At 36.4% G+C, this 27,435-nt stretch overlaps 1 protein-coding gene across 2 annotated transcripts in view; it reads left to right on the forward strand.

The window, feature by feature from the left end:
• The window catches only part of ttbk2a (tau tubulin kinase 2a), a 45,055-nt gene that overhangs the window by 1,972 nt on the left and 15,648 nt on the right, over window positions 1-27,435 (forward strand). For both annotated transcript variants that reach the window (XM_030126117.1, XM_030126118.1), the window contains exons 2-4: window positions 17,021-17,179; window positions 21,830-21,977; window positions 25,885-25,958. In XM_030126117.1, the coding sequence (XP_029981977.1) occupies window positions 17,111-17,179; window positions 21,830-21,977; window positions 25,885-25,958 (291 nt within the window). In that variant the 5' untranslated portion in view covers window positions 17,021-17,110. The remainder of the gene's footprint in view (window positions 1-17,020; window positions 17,180-21,829; window positions 21,978-25,884; window positions 25,959-27,435) is intronic.

The raw sequence follows: 27,435 nt of genomic DNA on the forward strand, positions 1-27,435 counted from the left end.
TCTAAAAACGAATTAAAACGAACTGAATTAGAGAAAAAAAGTCCAAATTAAATAAAACTAAACTAGAATGAAAAATCCAAAGCTCTTAGAACCTTGGTGTGGTGTGGAGGGCCTCCCCCACTGTTGGCTCCTCTCCACTCAGGCTCATCCTGCATACACACATTTGTCAAGACACCAGTTTTTCCCAACAGCACCCTGCCACCAAACCAGGCCACACTTGGATTAAACAGGAAACGAAGCAGATGTTTGATTTCCAGTCAACTTTTGCGCCCACGTGTCAGTGCACTGGCATGCAGAGATAGACGGATGGCCCATGGGGTCACAGCTCATGTGGTTAACAACATTTATTACTTTAAAGAGGAGCAGCTGAAGGAATCCTCTTTCACACCTCATGTAGCTTCATCCTTCTCTAAACTCCCAGTTTTCCAAAGGAAAGGGGAAAAGGGCAGAGGAGGCGACAGAAGCTGCAGTCAGCAGATGAAAATGACATTGCACTCTGGTCGCCACGGAGATGCCAGGGTCAGGATAAAACGGGGAGCTGGTGGTCGTAGATTGGTTGAATTGTTTGGTCTGAAGTCCCACCCTGAGCTTTCATTTTTCTCTGATTCACAAGTAGGGCTGTGTATCGGCAAGAATGTGGTGATACGATACAAATCCCAATACTAGGACCATGATATGGTATATCATGATACTGTTAAAAAGGCAATTTTTTGTGTGTTTCTTTTTTTTTTTAATGATTATTTCCTGGAAGAATTGAATTACACCAGAAATCTGCACAAATACTAAACACATTTTTATTTGATCAGAACAGGATCTAATGTTCTATCACCAAATGTTCCTGTGTTCAAACTGAAATTCTGTTTTACAGACATTACAGTTTCAGATCCTGTTCAAATGTTCATATTCTATTAGTTCACAACTAACATCAGAACAGTATTTGAGTTCAATCCCAACAAAGGAATGAACATTATTGAATAAGAGTGTTAAATAATAATAAATAAAATATAAACAAAAAAAAAAACAAAAATGAACCCCCTCCATATCTTCATTTGAATAAATACCTAAAAATATCGATACAGTACTTTTTAATATCGATACAGTATTGTGAAATGAAATATCGCGATATATTGCAGAACTGATATTTTCTTACAGCTCTATGCACAAGGATGAGGATGAGGAGGAGAAGCAGCTGTGACTGTGAGGTGTGAGATCAGCCCCAGTGGGAGCCCCTCATAGGTGTGTGTGCAGTTGTGCAGTTGTGTTTAAGCTCGTTCTTTACATTAACAGAATCCCATCTTTCGTCCTTTTCTGTCAGATGGACCAGACTCACACTGGTGTTGACTCTGTGACCCGTTAGAATAACCGAGGTTCAGATCTGAAAATGTCCACCCATGCTTGTGTGTAGGTTTCAGGGAGAAGCTCCTGCTTCTTTCCTCTAAGCTGAAGCCTCATCTTCCCATTAATGAATGTCATTACTTACTCATCCCACTCTGCTCAGTACGGCAGCTCTGATGTGATGAGGAAAAATCTGGTTTTACAGCCATCAGAGAATATTGTTGAAGGAAAGCACTTGAGTATGGATTGACCTTGAAGTTTGGACACAGGACATTTCACTGCTCATGTTCTTCAATCTCAGTGGTTCCAGCACTTCTCATCCCACTGTGGACAGGCTGTCTCTGTTAGGCTTCAACTTCTTTTCATTCTTTTTCTTCTACTTATGTCTGCATCTATGAAACCTAAAGTAAAGAACCCAAAGTTGAACTGGAGTTAGAGATTTTCAGCACCTAGTCTTCATTAAAGGTCCAGTGTGTAAAATTCAGCTGGATTTAGAATGATTGAATTTCAGAAATGGAATATAATATTCATAGTTATGTTTTTATAAGTCTATAATCACACAAAAATGAGAGTTGTTGTGTTTTCATGACCTTGGAATGAGCTGTGTGTGTCTGTAGAAGGAGCATGTCACTGGTTCATGGAGTCCACCATGTTGTTCTAGAACATTTCTACAGCAGCTCACAATGACCTTCTTCTGTTTTTTTCTGATTTATGGAGCTGCTTTTCTACTGCCACTATCACCTCAACTTGCCTTAACTCGGCTTGGCACGGCACATTTTATTTCCACAGCAATTATAGTTCCCTGTAACTGAGGATGGTCATCATAGCAACAACACAAATTATTGTGATGCTGTTTTCAGCGTGACTGCAGCTATAAGCAGTGCTCCAATGGAGGAGGAGGAAACCTTCACTGTAAATGAGAATTTTCTAAGAAAAAAAGTGATATTAATGTTTTTTAGGGCGGCTAAAATGTGCTTAGAGGTCTTATTTCTGTCTTTGTGCATAAGAAATTAATCTCAGTGAATCCCCAAAGGAACTTTGTGTTGGTAAATGACAGTTCTGCAAATGGACAGGATTTCAGTTCTGTTCAACATGTTGATGCTCATATGAACTATGTTTTCAGCTCAAAAATGTCCCATTTCAGCACAATTAATGCTATATTTTCATGTCACAAATGGACAAGTTCTATTTGAACTGAACTGACCTGAAAAACAAATCTTCTATTCTTTTAGATTCCCCAGTTTTTCTTCCCAGATTCTCTCCTACATATCACATGTTTTATTTGTACAGGTTCAATCTGGAGTATGGTGCTGATCCATCCTGCTTATGTTCCACCAATACATACATGAAGAATGGCACATGGCACTGTTTACATCAACAGTTTTCTAATAATAAGCATTTTTATAAAGAAATAACAATTCTATATTGTTCTTTCCTCTTTAGTCTGATGATAAACTATCCAATAAATAATAGTGCTCCTAGTTTTTGCACAGGGATCATTAGTGTAAACGCTGACATGGCTGCAGAGCATCAGTATGATGGGATCCACAACAACCATGTCACATCCGTCCACTGACACATTTTGTGTTTTTGTGTCAGCTGGGATTGTTTTAGATCCACAATACCAACATTTATGAAGAAGAGGAGAATTATCAATAGGAAGTCTATCAGTTTATTCCTAATAAAGTACTGGTACTGACCAGAGCATCATGGGTAATGTCATGTCCGTCCACCAGCAAAAATTTTCACATACACGTGCTATTCCAAATCCAATATTTACGAAAACAGAGCTTCCACTGTCAAAGAATATCAGTAGTCTGTGCACAAATGGATTAGCATTATTTCAACACACTTCCATGCATTTATGACAACTGTTTTTTTTTTCTTTGTTTTTTTTTTGTTGACAAAAATGGACACTCATTTGACCCCCTAAGGAAATTTTAGCCGAGGAGAATATATAATTATTTAGACTCAAATCTGTGGTTGAATCATCAAGAAAGAAGGTACTCAAAAATTGGACCTGACCTTGTGGAAGTGTACCATTCACTGTGGCTTCAGGTCCCATGTTGAAACATTATGACACACATACATGTTGACGCAGTAACAATTGTGGATGGACTGAACTGTCATCAGCATGATTTAATGTCATTTTAGTATCACTTTAGCTCCATTGGTGAAGGTGATAATATAAAAACTGTTTGATGGTACCAGATGGTCTCTGAAACACCACAAAACTGTGTCAAGTACACCTGATACAGGCAAAGAAAAGTGACATATATGTGAGTTAATTTCCCTAGAACTAAAAGCCCAGAGTGGAGTTTTTTTGCATGTTGGTAAGGGTAATTGGTGGAGTTGGAAGGATTCATTTGATTGCAATCCATATCTTTACTGCTGGATGTAACTAAATATCATGCATCTTTAAATTATTAGGATGATGTCTAATTTACAGGCTTTTAAATCCAATTGTACAGTGGATTAGGGCTGAAACAGTAAACAAAATATTTCAATATGTCAAATCATAGGAACTATACTTAACCCTTTCATGCATGAGTTATGAGAACCTTAGTCAACATTTTTTTCCTGATTGCTTTTATTCCTCTTAAGGCATGAAAATAACAATGCGATTGAAATTTTTTTTAATGAACCTATTTGTCATGGAGTTACAAAAACCATGTGTTTAATTTTTGAGGCAAAGAAACATGTATTTGCAATCCATTATCAGAAAGTGGTAAACTGTGTGAAAACTAGAAAATAAACATTTTTAATGCTGCTAATCTGATGTTTTCTCACATTTTAACATACTCTAATACTAGTTGTTACTCACTTCATGGAGATAATATGCAAAAAAAAAAAAAAAAAAAGCTATTAATTACAGTCTAATAACAATTAGCAACTGATTTACGCTCAAACATGTTAGTGCAGATCAGGTTTATCTAGAACAGCAGTTACAGTAATGGTCTGAATGTCAGTGTATTATTATGGGATGGTGCAGAAGTGTCCACTGTGTTGGCTGATATGGAACTAAAACAACAAAACCTGTGAATATACAAGAGAAGAACTGTCCACTGGAGTGACCACTGTGTATGAAAGGGTTAAATATATCACAGCATGGCTTGGCTTACAGATCATGTCCTCCAGATATAAGGAAACATGGTTGTTTGGTACAGACCTCAGCAGATATCATCTTCATTTTCCTGATTATTGTCAATGAAAATGAAGCGCGAACCATTCATACTAAAATCCGGGTCATATCATATGATTAGTATTTTTTTGTTTGTTTGTTTTTCATTCAGCTGTAGCATGGGTGGTTGTCTACACCTGTCATGACCTCATTTGGAAGTTGAACATTATCCTTTTATCCCCTGTAGGTACAGTAGCACTGTGTCACAAGTAGAGGATGTAACCATTACCGGTATAATGATAGACGGTTAGTATTACCGTTTAAATTCAAATTATCATGATGACCGTGTTGATAGAGAGAGAGAGAGAGAGAGAGAGAGAGAGAGAGAGAGAGAGAGAGAGAGAGAGAGAGAGAGAGAGAGAGAGAGAGAGAGGAGAGAGAGAGAGAGAGAGAGAGAGAGAGAGAGAGAGAGAGAGAGAGAGAGAGAGAGAGAGAGAGAGAGAGAGAGAGAGAGAGAGAGAGAGAGAGAGAGAGTACTTTTTGAACATTTTGAGCACAATTTCAATAATACCGCGATAATAAGTTCACAATTTCAATAATACCGCGATAATAATAACTGCCATAATTTTGGTCACAAAAACCGCGATGTGAAATTTTCATATCGTTACATCTCTAGTCTCAAGTAGAGGATGTCAGGTGATTATCTATCAGGGAAATACTCAGTCTGAACTGATAATAATTCTATTAATGCCATTTCAGAGTAGGGATGGAACCATATGAAAATTTCATATCATGGTTATTGTGACCAAAATTATCATGGTTATCATTATTATCGCGGTATTATTGAAATTGTGTTCAAAATGTTCAAAAAGTACTGATACACACACTGAAATAATTTAACCAAGATGTGTTTTGAAATAATAATAATAATAGTAATTGGCGCAATGTCCCTTTTGTTGCAGAAACATTCAAATATTAACCCTTAGTGGTCTGAGCCTATTTTGTCCGTTTTTCAGTCCTTTTGATTTTGCCTTTATATACTATATAAACAAATGTTTACTATACCCATGTTTGGGATCTGTTTTTTCAGCACAACTTCATTTATATCATCTGTCTATTATTTTTCACTTTAACCTACTATAAAAACATAAAAGGATAGAAAACACTGCTCCTTGCTCATGGAATATGCTGCTAAGAGACTGGAAACTGACTGAACTGATCTCTCTGAATCCTTTTAAATCCAAACTCAGAGTGTTAGAGAATATCTCAGTGACTTGCACGTGTTTTACATAGGTTGACTGGTCCTGTAAATTACTGTATGTTGTAACCGTATAATGTAACTGTATGTTGTAACTGTGTTGTGCTGCCTCTTGGCCAGGACTCCCTTGGAAAATAGGTTCTTAATCTCAATGGGATTTTCTTCCTGGTTAAATAAAGGTTAAATAAATAAAATAAAAAAACACCAAAAAAAAATATAAAATCCAATTTGAAAAATGTATATGATTTATTGCATAAATAACACACAGATGCTTATAATGAACCTTTTCAAAAACTTTAAAAGTGAATATTGGTTCCAAATATTAGGTATAGAAAATTTAAATTGCAATAAATTAAAACTATACGCAAATATTTGACATAAAAGCAGATCTTTACATAGGTGTTTTTTCTTCTAAGTGCGGTAATCAAACACGGTTATGAGAATTCAGAATTTAAACGGTAATACTAACTGTCTGCAATTTTACCACCGTTAATCACTATACCGGTAATGGTTCCATCCCTATTTCATAGTAATAAATCCATACTTTGGGGTAGGCAAGGCTAGTTACTAGGATCAAATAGGAGTGCAGTTGAAAGGTGTAACAGTAATGGTATGTGTTTAGCACAGCTGTATGACATTCAGCCACATGACCTGGAGTATCGTCTGTGCGCTGGAGCGGTGCAGCCACACCAAGGCCACCTTACTCTACTTTAACCCAGGCTTAAGTTACATGCTCATCATTTTCACTGTTATGTAGTCTTACCACGCTTTGCCCTCATCCATCTCCCAACCTCATCCTGGTGCATGATGGGATTGATTGCCTCCTTGATGTCAGAATCATGCCCTGTAACCAAATAGTGTTTTGAAGGCTGGTTGCATAAGCACAGATGCCTGTGTGCAGCGTGTGCAGAATGACGAGCTGAAGTCGGGCTGGATTTGAGCGTTTGAAGGCAGACTAAAGGAAGTTGCCAGCTTGTACTCCCCAGAGGGATGCTTATCTATGACACAGATGTTGTATAACAGGAGTAGAGTCACAGCCTTTCTACGGGAAACTCCATCTGAACCTTATTGGACTGACAACCTGTTTTTTGTTTTCTTTTTTAAATACAATGAAAGCTGTTTCTACATGTAAATAAATGTATCCACCATTTACATAAGGCAGGGCTGTCAAACTCATGTTAGTTCAGTTCCACATTCAGCCTAATCTGATCTAAAGTGGGCCGGACCAGTCAAATAATATAAATAATAGAATAATAACTTTTGAGTGGCAAAAGTAAAATCCTGTAATGAAAATGTTTACATCTAGGAATTGTACTCAAACATGAACAAACATGAACAACCTGAAAATTCTTAAGTAAAATAAGTGCAATGTTAACAATTTTATGCCTCAGTTTATCATTTATACATGTGAATCACAACTTACAGATCACAGTGGATGTGAAAATACACAAAACATTCAATAACAGGCAGAATATTATTAAAATTCTACATACTTCTCTTAAGAAATTTCAGGTTATTCACTTTTTTTTTTTTTTTTTTTATAAAAGGCTAGTCTGTAAATGTAAACATTTGTGTAATTTTACTTTTTTTTTTTTTTTTACACTAAAACAAAGAGAAATATTTACAATTTTGATTATTTATTGGTTATTATGACAGTATTTTACTGGTCTGATCATTTTTAGATTGAATAGACCTGAAATGATTCTAACATCCTTGATTGTTAATATCTTCAGTGTAATTTTTGCATTTCACAAATTCAAATTCCTACGGGGCTGGATTGAACCCTTTCATGGGCCGGATTTGGCCCCCGGGCCGCATGTTTGACACCTGTGACATAGGGTTTTACAAATTGTTACTCATAGCTTTATTGATATAATGAATAATTTGGTAACCAATTTTAAGTCATAAATAGACATTTTGCTTTATCTGTTTAGCCTTTACATCCATTAACTTTTGGAAAAACAGATGCTCATAATGTGGACCCAATTGAATTTATTCTCAATTTATCAATGCAGACTTCAGCTGATGGCTTCTTAAAAAGTGTACAACACTCAAATATTTGTTAATGTAATTTGCAAAACAATACAATTTATTACCATTCTAAAAGGCTAAAACATTGTTTTTGTGTATTAACACCCATGGTTAAATTTTTTACTCGAGTAACAATGTCTGGGGGTGAGAAGAGAAACCAACAGCACAGCTTGGAATTGCATTTCCTCTAATGTCCACTGGAGACTGGCTCCAAAAGTGAGTTCACCCCTACACATGTTCAAATATCCAGCTTCACTTTGAAGAAGAAGAAGCATTTACAGCCTGGTTAAACAGTTTGGGTCTCTATAGCTAATGTCCTTGGTCATAATAAACGTACGAAGAGTAACATTTTACGTGACACAAGTTGAAATGATACTAAGGCTTAAAGTTATGCATGGTCATTTTGAGTGACAGGTGAACAATGTCCATGTGGGCTTTGATTGACAGCTAGCTCAGCTGCACAGTCAGACATTCACAGCTCAGATTTATTGAATAGCATACACTGCTGTAATTGTGTTTAGGAACCTATTCCAATAATAAGACAATCCGTGCGTTTCCAAGACAATTTTTATTCCTGGTTTAATCTGAATAAACGTTCGATCCTATTTCAGATGCCCATGTAAACACCTTATTCCAGTTGAAAAAGAATAGTTCAGATTAAATTTAAATCCGAATAAAGTCACTGGTTTAATCCACTTTTTATTCCAAACTAAATTATTCCTGGGACATGTAAACCCTTTATTCCGTTTGGACTTTATTCCTTCCATTCTGCACATGCTCAGTGTCTTGTCCTGTGGCGATGACGCACACATTCTGCGCTGGTGGAAGAATATGCACTGCAGTCTAGTCTTCCCAAAGCGTTCCAGTGGGCTATTCTGATGGGATCTACCAGCCTGGAAAAGCCTGAAGGAACAGTTCACCACTTGTTTTTTATTCATTCATTTGTCATGCACTAATGAGTTCCATAAGTGGGCTAATCAGTTTGCACTGCAGTGCTCCGACTGCCTTGTTCTCGCAGCCCTTCCGTTAGCTTAGCTTAGCCTAGCTTAGTATAATCACTTCATTCCTATGGTCAGACGTAGCCAGGCTTTTATATGTGATTTCGAGTATTTTATGAGTGATTTTGTGAAATTCAGTTCTCCCTAATCATTCCTTTAGTCCGATGGGGTCAATATGATCACAAATTGAGGCTTAAATCAGGGCCATGTGACTTACTGCAGGAAGAAAATCTTGGGAAATAAAAACTAATGTAAAGCTAAAACGGTAAAGCAAAGCTAATTTAGCGCATGCATCCCTTTCAACAAAAAGATTTTCCAACTTCCGTCAACACAACAGTCCCAAGATTGTATGAGTGCAGTAAGTCGCGGATCTAAAGAAATAATGAGGGAGAATCGGATTTGACAAAATCACTTACAAAAGACGACAAATCACCTTTAAAAACTGGCTGTGTGTGACCATGGAAATGCAGTGACTATGCTAAGCTAAGCTAACAGAAGGGCTGCGAGAACAAGGCAACGTGAGCACTGCAGCGCAAACCCTTCTGCTCACTTATCTACCTCATTAATACCTCATGTAAACCTTTATTCGGGTTTAACATTTCCATGTAAATAGAAGAGAAAATACTTTAGTTCCGAATTAATTTCTTCTGGAAAAATAAATCGGATTTAAAAAACATCATGTAACCGTACCCTATGAAAGGATTCTGTCATGAAATTCTCTACTACTTATAATACAATTGCTAATGTTACCTTTAATTACCTCCACCAAGTGAAACAGTGGAGGTTATGTTTTCATCGGGGTTTGTCTGTTTGTCTGTGTGCAAGATAACTCCAAAAGTTATGGACAGATTTTCATGAATTTTTCAGGAAATGTTGATACTGGCACAAGGAAGAAATGATTAAATTTTGGTGGTGATTGGGGGGGACAGATCTGTCTTGGCAGAGGTCTGCGCTCTCCGAGTGCTTTTCCTGTTCATATTGGATTACATGGGCTATTAGCTAGCCTGCAGGCCAGGCCGGCTAGCACTAATTAATGGAGTTGACATTCAGGTATGACTGAACGTGTTAGCATTAATGAAGTATCTTAAACTGTTTTGTGGTATTTTAATGTGACAGTCTTTGTTGGTGTGGTTGTTGTTTTTATTCAGCTAGTGTTAGCTTGATGTGGAGCCTGGTTATCCATCCATCTATCCATCCATTTTATATTCATATGTATAAATGTATATATATATATATACTTGATTGTTTTTTAAATTATTTCTTTCTATGTAAATTCAAGACAAATCATGACTCAAAAAAGTTTTCTTTACTAAAATTACACTATAGGCTTATGTCGTATCCAACCAGAGAAACACATTCACAATTAGCATATGACACAAAGAAAACAGGTTTAGTTGAGCATGAAAGGTCTCAAGAAGAATACTCTCAATTTGGAAATGTATACATTACATTTTAAAAGTAATTTGTTAATTAATTGAATATCTACATCCACATATGGGCACATACTGTGCATCCAAAAAGTCAGTAAGGTTGAGGACCATATGGAGGTTTAACAGTCCATGAACCAGTTTTTGCACACAGTCTGTGCTATTTCCCCATTTGTAAGGGATGACTTTATCCTTTATAAATGCATCAAAAACTTTTAAGAAGGTCAGGTAGTAAGCCAGAAGAAGACACCAAGTCATTGCTCTAACAGACTCACTAAACTGATTTTGATTTGTTCTAAAATCTGGAGCGGCAATCTAACAGCACCAAAAAAAACTTCTATGATATTTAATTATTGAGACATATGGAATTAGGTACAAAATACTGATGCAACAACGAGTCATATTGTATTGGATCAGTGACACATATTAGTATTTGTATGAAAACATGCAGGTGCTGTAAATGGATTAGTCCACATATTTGGAACTTGGGTCAGGCAGTGTTTTTTTTCTTTTGTCATTTTATCTTAGCTGTCAAATTCTCTGAAACTGACCTCAAACCAGTGAATAAATACACAATCATATATATACATACATACATAGTAAATTTTCTTCTGTGCTAGAACATTGTGGTATATTTTTGATGATTTTGTTTATAATGAACCATGTGTCTCAGGATCGCTGTATTGTGATTCCTTCATTCTGGTGATAGCTTTGCATCATGACCAGTGCTGGGAGTAACCGCGTTAAAAATAGTGGCGTTACTAACACTGTTATTATTTTCCAGTAACGGGTAATCTAATGAATTACTATTTGAAACGTTCCAACGCCGTTCCTGTTACCGGCAGTGAAATGTGGTGCGTTCCTGTGCACTGATATCTAACAGCTGTTATCTGTCCTGACTCAGACAGGTACCAGAGGTGAGATGTTCACGGACGAGTCCAGTCTTTTGAACAGCTCTTTTCAGTGAACGATAAGAACCGATTCGTTTATGAGTCGTTCTTCTATTCAAATTACCCACAATGCTTTCATGCTTCACCTGTGTGTCCATGAGTCTGAGTTGTCCACTCCCCCTTCACCTGAACGACTAATGACATCTGTGAGTTTGAGTTGTCCCAACACAACACAGGCACCTGAACACAGCTAATTTAGGGGAGGAGTTATCAGCTAATTTAGGGGAGGAGTTATCAGTGAGTCCATCTGACTGGACTGAACACATTTACCCCTGAATCAGGAGGAGGAGATATTAACGACTGAAAAAAGTGCAGATGTGGATTAACTGGAGGAGCATCTGCTTCTATAAATGCACATCTGCACTGATGTGGTGGAAAAGACTGGCCCTGGTGGACCCCAGCCTGGCCCTGGTGGACCCCAGCCTGGTCCTGGTGGACCCTGGTGGACCCCAGCCTAGCCCTGGTGGACCCCATCCTTACCCCAGTCCTGGTCTTCAGTACCTGTGTGCTGTTCTACTCTATAACTGACTGTGAAACACACTCAAAAATCTGTTTCCTTTTACAAATTTGAAGGTTTTTCAAAAAAGTAACGCAATAATTACTTTCCCTGGTAACTAATTACATTTATGAGGGAGTAATTCCGTTACTAATTCAGTTACTTTTTTTGGAAAAGTAACTAGTAACAATAACTAATTACTTTTTTAAAGTAATTTGCCCAACACTGATCATGACTTTATCTGTGATTTGTGTACATGTAATTAGGGCTCTGCAGTAACAGGATAATTATTGTTCTTAAGATATATTTTTGTGTTGTGAAGTATATTTTATACATATTTTTTTATGGTGTTGACATTGTCTTTTATCTATAAGGTTTATTGTGTTCACACTGCCAGCTAAAACTAACCAAATATTTGGATGTTTGGCTTAATTTCACTTATGCATATTATCAATCAATCAATCAAATTTTATTTATATAGCGCCAAATCATAACAAAAGTTATCTGATGACAACTCAGAGCAGCCTGAGCCACCCTAAGTATAGGATTCATCAAAAGGGAACGTTTTTAATAGTAGTACATTAAACATTCTATTTGTTTTAATAGTTACTTTAGTGTTTCCCATGTCGTCACCATAAAGAAGAGTTCCAAATCAGAAACACCCACCTATCAGTCCTCTTCTACATAGTTTGAGCTTTGCATCTTTTATGTAGTTTTCATCTTGTTCTTTTTTTAAAATTTTATTTATTTATTTATTTATTTATTTAATATCATTTTCATCTTGTTACATCTTTTATGTTGTTTTTGTCCTGTTGCTACATATTTTTACCAATGTTTCCTAATAATTGTCTGTATGAACTGGTAAACCACAATTTTCAATTAATGCAATAAATAGAAAAAGGCTAAAAAATGACTAAAATTAAATGAATTCATAAACACTAATGAATATGACCACACATTTAGTTTTCATTCTAATCCTTTTTGATACCCTTGATGTGAATCTGTACAGCCTCTAATAGTGAGTCATCATTTCATTGCAGTGTGAAAGCGTAGACTCCTGTTGTGGTCCATGGCCGCAGTGGATCTGATTAAACTTGCAGCACTTTTTCATAATAACTGCTCCTCGACTGTCATACATAGAAGATTAATGGTGTCGGAAAACTGATACTTGGATAAAGCCATGTGTAATTTAACACATGAGAGTTTTGTGTGCGAGTTGCCTGGCTGAGTTTGTTCAGAGACAGCTGCAGGCGGCAGGTGTGGCAGCTGCAGCCATGGGCAACTATCTGAAACTACTAACTACTAAGTCACAGCCTCAGCGGGGGACACTTTCAATTTCACGTCTTCTTTTCTGTGATGTTTTTGCAGCTGACTTACTGTGGTCACTTTCATATTCACTCCATGTTTACAACTCAGATAATATTTACTTAGGCTTGCGTTACTCAGCTAAAATGTGCTTAGAGGTCTTATTTCTGTCTTTGTGCATAAGAAATCAATCTAAGTGAATCCCCAAAGGAACTTTGTGTTGGTAAATGCAAGTTCTGCAAATGGACAGGATTTCAGTTCTGTTCAACATGTTGATGCTCATATGAACTATGTTTTCAGCTCAAAAATGTCCAATTTCAGCACAATTAATGCTATATTTTCATGTCACAAATGGCCAAGTTTTATTTGAACTGAACTGACCTGAAAAACAAATCTTCTATTCTTTTAGATTCCCCAGTTTTTCTTCCCAGATTCTCTCCTACATATCACATGTTTTATTTGTACAGGTTCAGTCTGGAGTATGGTGCTGATCCATCCTGCTTATGTTCCACCAATACATACATGAAGAATGGTACACAGCACTGTTTACATCAACAGTTTTCTAATAATAAGCATTTTTATAAAGAAATAACAATTCTATATTGTTCTTTCCTCTTTAGTCTGATGATAAACTATCCAGTAAATAATAGTGCTCCTAGTTTTTGCACAGGGATCATTAGTGTAAACGCTGACATGGCTGCAGAGCATCAGTATGATGGGATCCACAACAACCATGTCACATCCACTGACAGATTTAGTGTTTTTGTGTCAGCTGGGATTGTTTTAGATCCACAATACGAACATTTATGAAGAAGAAGAGAATTAGCAATAGTAAGTCTATAAGTTTATTCCTAATAAAGTACTGGTACTGACCAGAGCATCATGGGTAATGTCACGTCCGTCCACCAGCAAAAGTTTTCACATACATGTGCTATTCCAAATCCAATATTTATGAAAATAGAGCTTCCACTGTCAAATAATGTCAGTAGTCTGTGCACAAATGGATTAGCATTATTTCCACACACTTCTATGCATTTATGACAACTGTTTTTGTTTTGGTTTTTTTGACAAAAATGGACACTCATTTGACCCCCTAAGGAAATTTAGCCGTACTACATTTGGATTATCCTGCTTATGTAGAATAAATCTAGTGGTTGCACTGTCTACAGATGCAAATTGGGTATTGTTTTCATTCATGTCCGTCTGTGTGTGAGAATAATAAATCTCTGGCACATGCGTATCTGTCTTCATGACACTGACTGGCCACATTAATCTTAACATTGAAGAACTGGTGTCTGAAAATCCACTGTTTTTCCTGTAAGGCTCCTCTCTCAAAACCCAACGCACACACTTCCTGTTAGCATTTCAGAGTAAAGGCTGATATTGATGCTGATATTACTGCTGTCATGAAAAACATTCAACATCTAAAATTAACTCCTTTTTACTTGACTGACAACCAGATAACCGTTGCACTCAAACACCTAATTCAAAGTCATAAGTTCCAAAATGAATGAACACTTCAGTCATTCTATTTTTCTCATTCTGAATCTGAACATCAAACTTACTGCAAAAATCTTGCTGATTCTAAGTATGTTTTTTTATTTTAAGTATTGTTTTCTCCTCAAAGTCAGTAATTCCATTTCAGAAGTTTGATATTAATCATTGTCTGATATCAGAAACAAGATCCACTTATACAGATAGTCTGTACAACGTTAAACAGTATACCCAGTAGGGCTGTAAGAAAATATCAGTTCTGCAATATATTGCGATATTTCATTTCACAATACTGTATCAATATTAAAAAAGTACTATATTGGTATTTTAGGTATTCATTCAAATGCAGATATTGTGGAGGTTGATTTTTGTTTTTTTGTTTTTCTTTTTTGTTCATATTTTATTTATTATTTCACACTCTTTTATTCAATAATGTTCGTTCCTTTGTTGGGATTGAACTCAAATACTGTTCTGATGTTACTTGTGAACTAATAGAATATGAACATTTGAACAGGATCTGAAACTGTAATGTCTGTAAAACAGAACTTCAGTTTGAACACAGGAACATTTTGTGATATAACATTAGATCCTGTTGTATTTCTGCTGTAATTCAATTCTTCCAGGAAATAATCTTTAAAAAAACAAACAAACAGTCTGCCCCAGGGCAGCTGTGGCTACAGATGTAGCTTACTACCACCAGAGGGAGAATGTGAGAGTGAATGAGTAATGGGTCAATAATGTAAAGCGCTTTGGGTGTCTAGAAAAGCGCTATATAAATCCAATCCAATATTATTATTATTAAAAAAAAAACAATAAAAAAATTGTCTTTTTAACAGTATCGTGATATATCATATCATGATCCTAGTATTGTGATTTGTATCATATCGCCAGATTCTTGCCGACACACAGCCCTACTACCCAGAGTTAATTTTAAGCAATGTTTTCCAAATAATTAATGCATCTTTTCAGACTCCAAACTATTGTTCTAATGTTGGCCTTTAAAATTCATTACGGGTTGACCTCTACAGCTCGGTGTTACCGGTGAACTCGCTGGTGCTCGACTTCTGGAACTGTGAGTTCACTGTGTGCTTCTGTGAATGAACTGCTGAACACGCATCGTTCCCTCAGTGTGTCCTCTCAGACGGGTCAGCGGGATGTTTGAAGCCTGCATTTGCTGGAAGTCAGTTACAGCAAAATGAAGTTGGAGGTGTGTTCATGTTGACTGGAACGGTGACTACAGGGGGTTGGATCCTCTCCCGTGCGTTTTCTACGTCTTTTGTGGAGAAGGGGTGGGATTGAATAAGTTATACTTCCTCCCACTCCTATTCAAATACATGAATGAAGTCACATTTTGTTTTCATCTATATTTATAAGTTTTCATGCTTTCTTGAAATCTGTTTTATGTCTAGTTGCTAAAGTAGGATATTTTCTTTTTTTTTTTTAATTCTCTTTTTGTTGAAAGAATTCAGTTTTTTTTTTTTTTTCATACACTGAAAAAACAAACAAATACACAAACTATATGCATCCAGAGAGTGGGTGTAGAAAAACAAAATAGAAACATTGACAGCAGCTCATCATGGTCCTGGCATACAGGATCTGAGAGTAAAGAATCAATGCATAAATAAAGATAAATAAAAACACAAAAACATATTTTGGGTTCATATTCATGCAGTCATCTCCCCCATCCCTCCCAGTGTTGCATAAAAAAGTCCATCTTCAAATTTACACTGAAGGTTATTCTTTCCTTCCTATAAATTCCCATGGTTATGTCTATCCAGTTATTTATTGTCGGTTCTTCTTGTGTCATCCATCGTTTAGTTATTGCTTTTTTTCCTGCAGCAGTAATATGCTGAATAAGTATCTGTTTATCTTTTTAACCTCTGGACAAATGTATCCCAAATACATGGTTTTGAAATCCAAAGGTAAGTAGGTATTAAGACGGATTTCTATGGCTTTATGTATTTCTTTCCAAAATTGGTTCATTTTTGGGCATTCCCAGAATATGTGGAAATGATGTGCAGTGTGGCAGCTGCAGTTCCTCCAGCTCGGTCAATTCCCAATTCCCCATAACCCTATATTTATATATCTATTCACACACACACAAACACACATACACAAACACACATACACACACTGATTCATCCATATACACATATATACGTTTATACATATACACACATACAAATACACATATAATCTTTTACCAATGCCTTAAGGTAAGTAGGTACTGAGAAGGATTTCTGTGGCTTTATGTATTTCTTTTCAATAATGGTTCATTTTTGGGCATTCCCAGAATATGTGGAAATGATGTGCAGTGTGGCAGCTGCAGTTCCTCCAGCTCGGTCAATTCCCATTTGTAATGTGAGTTATGGCTAGGGCTAATAAAGAAACCAGTTTGGTTTTTCCCAACAGAATTCTTTCCATAAGTCAGACTTTGCACTTTTCCATTGAAACTGACCGATGTTTGGCCATTGTTCGCCCGTTATTGTTAGGCCTCCCTCTTGTAGGATCATTGTATTTGTTTTGTTGCATATTCATAATAAAGTGAAGTGAACTGAACTTCTTCCTGAGCTTAGTCTTGCGTCTCTCTTGAACGTCTGTGCAGGGTTCTCTGTCAGGGGCTCAGATGCCTGGCCCAGTCTGAGGTGGAGGTGGGAGGAAGCAGCGAGGACAGCGTCCCTGGTCCACAGACGGGATGAGCGGGGGGGCGGAGCAAGCTGACATACTGAGCGTGCTCTCCCTGGTCAAGGAACGATGGAAAGTGGTAAGTGGCGTGTTACTGGGGGACAATAGGCGGCGTGTTCATCCAGCCCTGGCACTACCAGCCTCTGTGTGGGTCACACTCTGTCCCTTTCACCACACCACTACAAACAACAGGCCAACACAAGCCTCACACAATGCTTCCTTTCCCTCCAGTCCCCTCCTCATTTCTCCTCAGTGGATCTCACCTGTGGCGTGGACAGTTTGGGGTCGTGTCTCTCAGTCCACATAAAGCTACTGCAGTATAGGAGATCCAAAAATAGCCTGAATAAGCTATTTGTGGAAGTGAAGTGTGCTATAGGCAGCAGCAGTGTTCCCTGAGCGGCCCATGTTTGTCACTGCTGCGCCAGCCTGGATGCCATGTGAGGCTGTTCTTCTGAACTGGCGGGCTGGCTTCCACTTCCTGTCTTCTAAGGAGCTGAGTTATATAACAATGCTGCAGCTCATCCCACGACTTTAGCTCCTACAGTAGTGCGACATAAGACTAGGAGGATGTGTGTGTGTGTGTGTGTGTGTGTGCTGAGGACAGTGAAGGACACATGGGAGATTAAGGCAAATTAACACCATAGTTGGATAGAGTGAGGGGAAAACTAGCACTAATATGAACTAAATCTGAAAGTGTAAAAGAAAAAAAGAGTCATGTTGTTAGTTTTATGGACAGCGGTGTGCTTATGTTTCAGACCGTGTCTGTACAAACAAATAAACAACCCCATTATGTTTATGTAACAAAAAAAACAAAAAAAAGAAACAGGAAATGATCTAGACCATAGGTGTCAAACATGCGGCCCGGGGGCCAAATCTGGCCCACCAAAAGGTCCAGTCCGGCCTGTGGGATGAATTTATGAAATGGAAAAATTACACTGAAGATATTAACAATCAGTGATGTTCAAATGACTTTAGGTCGATTCAACCTAAAGTGGGTCAGAACCAGTGAAATAATGTCATAATAAACTATAAATAATGAAAACTATAAACTTTTTTCTTGGTTTTAATGTAAAAAAAAAAAGTTAAATTAAACTATAATGTTGACATTTACAGACTAGCCTTTTACAAAAAATATGAACAACCTGAAATGCCTTAAGAGAAGTATGTGGGATTTTACCAATATTCAACGTTTTGTGTATTTGTAGATCCACTGTGATCTGTAAGTTGTGATGTATATGTATAAATGATAAACTAAGGAGTAATATTGTTAATTGTGTTTTTTTTTTTTTTTTAATTCTCTTTTTATTGGACGTATTCAGATTTTTTTTTTTTTTTATACATAGAAAAAACAAACAAATACACAAACTATACACATCCAGAGAGTGGGTGTAGAAAACAAAAACAAAAACATTGACAGCAGCTCATCATGGTCCTACCATACAGGATCTGAAAGCAAAGAATCAATGTATGAATAAAGATAAATAAAAACACAAAAACATATTTTGGGTTCATATTCATGCAGTCATCTCCCCCATCCCTCCCAGTGTTGCACAAAAAAGTCCATCTTCAGATTTACACTGAAGGTTATTCTTTCCTTCCTATAAATTCCCATGGTTATGTCTATCCAGTTATTTATTGTCGGGTCTTCTTGTGTCATCTATCATTTAGTTATTGCCTTTTTTCCTGCAGCAGCAATATGCTGAATAAGTATCTGTTTATGTTTTTGACCTCTGGACAAATGTATCCCAAATACATGGTTTTGAAATCCAAAGGTTTGATTTGATTTATTTGATTTAGTGATTTATTCTGAACATGCAATGAAATTTAACATGTATGCACTTGCAAAACATACATAATAATACAAATATCAAGAATCATAACAATCTTAGTCAGAAGAAAAGCACAATAATTCCATTTACATGCCTGAAAAAGGGTGGGAAGAAGTATAACTTTTTTAATCCCAGCCCCTCTCCCTACAATATTATTAATAATATATGTCCCTCTTTCTTTTACATTGCTCTTCTATATTTATATATCTATTCACACACACACAAACACACATACACACACACACACAAACACACATACACACACTGATTCATCCATATACACATATATACGTTTATACATATACACACATACAAATACACATATAATCTTTTACCAATGCCTTAAGGTAAGTAGGTACTGAGAAGGATTTCTGTGGCTTTATGTATTTCTTTACAATAATGGTTCATTTTTGGGCATTCCCAGAATATGTGGAACTGATGTGCAGTGTGGCAGCTACAGTTCCTCCAGCTCTGTCAATTCCCATTTGTACAGTGTGACTTATGACTAGGGCTAATAAAGAAACCAGTTCAGTTTTTCCAACAGAATTCTTTCTGTAAATCAGACTTTGTACTTTTCCATTGAAATTGGCCGATGTTTTGCCATTCTGCATCTGTTATTGTTAGGTCTCCCTCTTTCTCCCATTTATCTTTTATGTATCTTGTTGAGTGATTGTTAAAGCTATAGAGACTTTTTTTTTTTTTTAAAACAATATCTTTATTGAACTTTATATTACAGATTTAACAATATACTCAACATCAAGCAAACAATAAGCAACATATTCCCCCCAACTAAATAAATGAATGACAGCCAAATAAATAAATAAATAAATAAATAAATAAATAAATAAAATAAAATAAGCATAAATAAACAGCATACAGCTCCATAAATCAGCACCATTGTCAAAATTAATTGGTCTCATAACATCTGAGAAACTCAGTTAAAGGTGACCATATTTTCACAAAACCCCCTCCCCTTCCTTTAACAATAGAAGTGAGTCGTTCCAGTACAATACAAGATGTCATCTCCCTCACCCACACATGTATTGAGGGTAAGTCCATTTTCTTCCAGTATACAGATCCCATCCTCCTGGCCTGCAGGAGTCCAAAGTCAATGAGTGTTGACTGACTTGAAGTAAAAACACAGCTGTCTGGAAATAAACCCAACACACACGTCTTTGCTTGTAAAGGCACCGTCACACCCACAATTTTGGACAAAGTTTATATGACTGACTTCCAGAACTTCTGTAATTTTGGACCGCTCCAGACACAGTCCAACAAAGTACCCTTTCCTTCTAGACATTTGCTGCAGGTATCTGGGATGTTGGGCGACCAACGATTCAGTTTGATTGGAGTGATATAAATTCTCATCAACCATTTATATTGGAGGAGTTTCATTCTTGTGTTAACTGATTGTGTTTGGGCTTTTAAACATGCACTTTCCCAGTCTACCTCATGTATATCCTCTTGAAGGTCAGATCTCCATGCATCCAGCCTATCTGTGGTGGTTTCCTTATCATGTGCCAATAGAGCTGCATAAAATAAAGAAATCTGACCTTTCTTCTCTAAGTTTTGGAGTGTGAGGCTCTCCAAATTTGATAATATTACAAAGAAAATGGGGGACGCAGCCTTTACTAACTATGCACCAAAGTTATGGAATACAATTCCAAAAGACATTAGAGAAGCCAGTTCACTGAATATATTTAAAACCAAATTAAAAACATTTTTATTCTCATTAGCCTTTGAAAGGAGATAAAAAAAAATGGGGTCACAATTCAGGAACCAGGAATGTGCGGTTTTTCATTTTTATTTTATTTTATTGTATTTCTGTTTTTATTTTTTATTTTGCTGTATTTCAAATTTCATCTTATTTCTTGCACTTCAAAAATTCTATGTATAATCAAATATTTTAATGTGTGCTGCTTTTATTTTTATTTTATTGTATTTCTCTCACATTTCATCTTATTTCTTGCACTTCAAAAATTCTATGCATAATCAAATATTTTAATGTGCGCTGTTTTTATATTTATTTTTATTTTATTGTATTTCTAATCAAATCTAAATGTATTTTAATATTGTATTTTTTTCAATCAATGTGAAGCACTTTGGGCTACAATTTCTGTATGAAAGGTGCTATACAAATAAAGTTTATTATTATTATTATTATTATTATTATTATAATGGAGGTTCAGACATAATGTGTTTGTATTTTGACATGATGAAATGTTTTACTTGTAAATATATAAAAAATAAAAAAAAAATAAAAAAATGTTTCTTTGGAATGTCATATGTTTGGCATAGTTGGTCAAATGTAAGAAAACTACCATCCTTATAAAGGTCTGCCACCTTCTGTACACCTTTTTCTGCCCAGATTTTGAAACCTCCATCTGCTCTTCCTGCCTTGAAGCATATGTTACTCCATACAGGGGAAAGACGTGAGATAGGGGGAATGTCTCCAACATGCAGATGAGCCCTATACTAAATGTCTATGGTATTTTTAAGGAAAGGGTTTTTTTGTCATTTTTTTCAGGCTTTTTGGATTTGCAGAGAACAGATACAGTTTTAATGGAAGATTGGGAACTGATGTTTGTTTGATATTTACCCAGGCTGGGGGTGCCTCTGTTGAAAAGTAAAACATGGCTGCGAGTAACTGCGCAGACCAGTAATACTATTTCAGATTTGGAAGTTTTAGCCCACCCCTTTCATATAGCAAGCGAAGTCTCAGCCCTGGACTTTTTGTTATTCCAAATGAATGAGCAATAGAGACTTTTGTACACTACTACTACTTTTGTAGTCGTGATATAATGTTTCTTTTCATATCTGATTTGTCTGCTTTTATGAATAACTGGATGAAAGGTTTGCTGTCTTATCTAAGACAGTTGTTGCTGATTGTCTGTCTCTAGGTGAAGAAGATCGGGGGTGGTGGTTTTGGGGAGATCTACGAGGCGTTGGACCTGCTGACGCGGGTCAGCGTGGCACTGAAGGTGGAGTCTGCTCAGCAGCCCAAACAGGTGCTCAAGATGGAGGTGGCTGTGCTCAAGAAGCTCCAGGGTGAGTTGAAATGGATTCAGTGGATTCAGTTTCATTTCTGGAATTGATTGATCTCCTCCTTGGCACAATGACCTATTGAGCCGTCCTTAAAACAGGATACTCTGTGTGCTATTCGCATTCACAGCATGAAAACCATCATCCTGGTTTGGTGAAAACGTGCAAACATTCTAACCAGCTAGTCTGAGAAATGTATGTGTCTTTATTTAGGCGGGACAGTGCACATTAATGAACACGTTTATACATTCCATTTCAGTATAAACATGTAAATATGCCGGAGTTAGCACCAATGCTAATTTTCATCCACAGTCCACACATAATAAAAAACAGAGAGTCGTGCAATACAAAACAAAATAAAATAATACAGTGGAGTAAGTGCAGTACAGAGTAAGACAGTGCAAAACAGTACAGTTCAATACACTACAATATAGTACATATCAAGAACTAAAACATTTACTACTTAAAGACAATACACTACATAAACATTCAGATATGTCTTTAACCCTTTCATGCATGAATTATGAGAACATTAATCAAGATTTTTTTCTTTATTCCTCTTTGGGCATTAAAAAAACACAATGTGATTAATTTTCATTTTTTTCATGAAGCTGTTTTTCATGGAGTTGCAAAAATGTCCACTCAGCTGGACACTGTGCGTTTCATTTCAGAAGCAAAGAAACATGTATTTACTGATCTACTGTGTGAAAACTATAAAATAAAAACATTAAATGCTGCTAATTTGATGTTTTCTCACATTTTAACATACACTACAAACAAAAAGTTAGGGATATTTTTAATTTTTGAGCTTTTTTTTTTTTTCAGCTGGGATTCTTGCACAACGCTTTTTACTTTTTTGTGTGCGAATTGAATTGAAACACTTTTTTTTCTTTTTTTTTAATGACCAGACGTAGTTTTATTTGCAAATGGCAAAAATGACCCAAAAAAAAAAGAAATATCCTTAACTTTTCATTTGTAGTGTACTCTAATATTAGTCATGACTCACTTCATGGACGTAATATGCCAAAAAAAGAAAAAAAAACTTTTGTTGTTAATAACTGTCTAATAACAATAACAAGGACTTGATTTACACTCGAACTTGTTAGATCAGGTTTATCTAGAACAGCACAGTAACAGTAATGGTCTGAATGTCAGTGTATTATTATGGGATGGTGCATAAGTGTCCACTGTGTTGGCTGATATGGAACTAAAACAACAAAACCATGAATATACAAGAGAACAGCTGGAGAAGAACTGACCACTGGAGTGACCACTGGAGTGACCACTGTGCATGAAAGGGTTAAAGTGCTAGTGTTCACATGTTTGGTTGTTTCTTAGCCATTCTTTAGTCATGTCCAGTAGAAAATGCTGGGATAGCCTGTCCGCATTGATTGTCCAGTAGACAAATCTGACCCACTGAGACCACATATAGATCATCTGACTCATCTGAAAACCCATTTTAGCCCCAGCTTCAGTGCAGTTTACTCCAGCGTCTACAGTGATAAAAAAAACAAACCAGACCCTCCCAGTTTCACATCAGTGTGAACAGGGGCACCCAGTTTTTCCTTTTTTCTCCTTTTTTATAAAACATGCCTCGTCCCTCCCCTCTTCCTTCCTGGCTTTTAACCACAAGCTCTTTTTTTCTTTCTCCTCTCTGAGAGGAAAATCAATGGCCTAGGATCATGTTTGCTGTCTAATGGCCGTGGCCTGGATCATCCTAGTTCTGGTGCTTCCTGAGGGAACCTGCATGTAACATGAGATGGGCTCAGCTCCAACCACCCCCCCACCCCACCCCCAAACATTTTTGACCCACCCAGCTGTTAGAACAAACATCAACCCCAACAGATTCACAAGAATACTAATGGATCACAGCAACCTAATAATAGCTTGTGTTGTTTTCCATTTAGATTCCAAATGGGCTTATTTAGATTCACTGTGCGCTCAGATAACGTTTGCTGAAACAAGGCTAAGTGTAGTTTTAAGACTGACATGATTTAAACATCAAATCAAATAGCAAATTAAAACAACAGTCCTAAACTGTGTTATAGATGTATTTACATATATTTTAAAAGACATATACTTACACTTTAGAGCAGGAGTGGGCAGTTAAGTTTCCTATGGGGCCAGATGAGAAACTTTGACAGTTGTTAAGGGCCGAATCAATACACTTGCAGCTCTCCTTAATATCTCTCTCTCTCTCTCTCTCTCTCTCTCTCTCTCTCTCTCTCTCTCTATATATATATATATATATATCTATATATATATATATATATATATATATATATATATATATATATATATATATATATATATATATATATATATATATATATACTTTACTATAATACAACAACAGTAAATGCAACAATACAACAATAAAATGAAAATGTGGAGCACAGAATACAACTATTTAATGAATATTTGCAAAAAGACTTTCGAAAATGTGCAAAACCATCTCCACATTAACTTTACATGAAAAACTATGAATGCATCCAGCTTTGTTTGCATATCACAGTTCTTTTTCTTTACCTCTGACTTCAGTAAAGAAATACTTTCAAGTCCATGTCTTGCTAAAAACTCTGCATTCGGAATCAATCGTTCTTTTCTTTTTGCTGTTAGCTGACATCTTCATGAGCTGAAACTGACCAACAAACCAATCAGTGCATTAGCCTCATCCAAGTACAGAAAGTATGTGTGAAAAAAACGGTAAATTAGCAGATCCTTCAAAATAAAAGCAGTGGCGTTGTATTGGTTACGTCTATTATGATGATATATGTTTGCATTGACTTTTAATTTGCCAGTGACCTCATGTGGGCCAGTTAGGGTCAGCTGTCATGTGGCTCCCGGGCCTTACAATGCCCAGGTCTGCTTTAGAGAATCAGAACAGACCCTCACTGTGAGCTCTGCTGCCACTATACCAGTGGTTTTCAACCTTGGGGTCGGGGCCCCATGTGGGGTCACCTGGAATTCAAATGGGGTCGCCTGAAATTTCTAGTAATTGATAAAAATTAAAAAAAAAAAAACCCAACTTGTTAATAAAAACATATGGTGAGTTAAGAGAGACAATCACAGTACATATAAGACATGACAAACTGTGGTTGTGAAACTGCAGCACTGTGGTTCTGTTTCTGTGTGGTTCTGTTTCTGTGGTTCTGTTTCTGTGTCAAATGTTCATTGTGGTCAGTTTCAGATGCTGCAGCTCTTTCATAATTCATAGTTTCAGTTCATGTTTGTTCAGTATTAAATTTTCCTCCTTGTAAATCACAGCTGGACTGACTGTACATATCCTGACCAAGGCAAATAAAATTCTCCCTTTGTGCAGTAATCTACACCTGGATTTACTGCCTCTGTCCTCAACATTATACATTATATAGACTAAATGTCCTCTAAAATTAACGTTTATTTGTAACAGTATAGCAATCTATTACATGAATCATCAAATTAATCAAATTAATTTTAGCAAAAAAAAAAAAGTCTCCGTTTTGAATGTCTGGGGCCGCCTGAAATTTGTGATGTTAAAATGGGGTCAGAAAATGCCTGAGAACCAGTGGTTTAGACTATGTGCTGAAAGGCTTCAGGGTGTGACAGCGGTTAAGCTTCTGCCGCTGCAGTGTCCTTTAAACCCAGGTCACACACATGCTCTTCATGCACAAACACACAAACATACAAGGCATTCATACACATGTGTGATGCTGTGGTGTGTCATGCCCTATAAATCAGCAGGATAGTCTGACAGAGAAGCTGGAGATGGGACAGCAGTGAGTTATAGTGATTGGAGAAGGAAGGCCGGGGAATATGGAGACGTATTATTATGATTCATCATGAGTACAATGAACTGATGTCAGGTGACTGTGAAGTGACCTCACTGTCCCCCTGAAAGTATCCTAACGCTCTTTTGTTCTCCATTTCTTAGGTAAAGACCACGTATGTCGCTTTGTTGGATGTGGCCGCAATGACCGCTTCAACTATGTTGTGATGGAGCTTCAGGTTTGTCAAATTTCAAAGGCCTGAATATCTATTTTAGACCAGGTCGAGTTTATCATTTATGCCAAAAATGTCAAACATACGTACAACTCCATTTCTTTGTCTTACACGGTTTTAAATTCAACAACAATGCTTTGTGGATAGTCAGTTAGAAAATAGAGATGTTATTTGTAGTTCATTGCCCTGAACTTGATTTGACTTTGGAACAATGTGTGCTACTTGTATATTGTTCTTGTCATGAAGTAGGTTAAAAGAAACCAAGCAATGAATAAATTTAATTTTAATTTAATTTAATTTATTTGCACAAAATAACAACAGCAATAGAAAAAAACAACAACATTCAAACAAGTAACAAAATTGTGCAGGAGAGGTTAGAAGCCAAAAAGAAGGCTGATATGAATACCTCCCCCGAAATGAACAATACACAAAAACAAAACAAAAAAAAAGAATAAAAAATACAATATAACTGAAATAATAAACTAAAGTAAAAACAGTAAAAATGTAATCCACATTACAAATCATCAAATACAAATCAAGTGATATACAGCCTTACATTTTTTCATGAATTAAAGTCCTTTTCAGATGCTTTTTAAACAATGATAAAGTAGATGTTGATTGAAGTTCAGGTCTTAGATTATTCCACAGATTTGGTCCACGATATTTCAGAGAATACTGACAGACTGAAGTTCGGCAGTACGGAAGATAAAATTTGCTTGAAAATCGTGCCGGAAAGTTGTAATAAAGTTGAAATGAAAAGGATCTTAAATAAATAATAAACAAAAAAAAATCTAAGAATAGGGCCATATGTCAATAATTTAGCTTCATCTATTATTTCTATAGATGTATAACTATATATTAAATACTTGAGCAGGTTCACTCTCTAGATGAACAGCAGGACTCTACATATAGGTAGACTGTGAAGCAGAAGTGTTCTTCTGAGTTTGGACATTCTGACAGTACTACTGCAGCTTAGTCATACTGCTGTATGTTTTAAAACACAGACGCATCAGATGAGATAATTATTGCACCTAGCACTTGAAGCTGTGGTTCCAAGTCCCTTTCTTTCTTTAATGTGGTGATAGATGGGTGTGTTAAAGTGTGGTCTGTCTGCTCTATGTGGCTGATGCACTTTCATGTACTGCTCTGCACATTATGGGTGCTGCTCACTACTGCTTTGTTTTCTCCGTCCACATCATTTTTTTTCTGTTATTGGTCAGACCACTATTTGGTGGTCTTGGTCTCAGTCATATTTACATTCTGTCTTGTCTCAGCCTCAGTTAAAGACTGACACAAGATCACAACTGTAGCCATATCAATCACTGACCTGCCTTTTTTTTTTTTCAACTTTATTGAAAACATTTGAGTGTACAGTACAAAAATTTGAACAAACAACAAGATGTCAAAAAGGAAAAAGCATTTGAACATATAAGTTTAAGAAAATAATGCATAGATTTAAAGATACAAAGCATAATATACAAAT

Source organism: Sphaeramia orbicularis, chromosome 22, assembly GCF_902148855.1.
Source record: "Sphaeramia orbicularis chromosome 22, fSphaOr1.1, whole genome shotgun sequence".
Lineage (NCBI taxonomy): Eukaryota > Metazoa > Chordata > Actinopteri > Kurtiformes > Apogonidae > Sphaeramia > Sphaeramia orbicularis.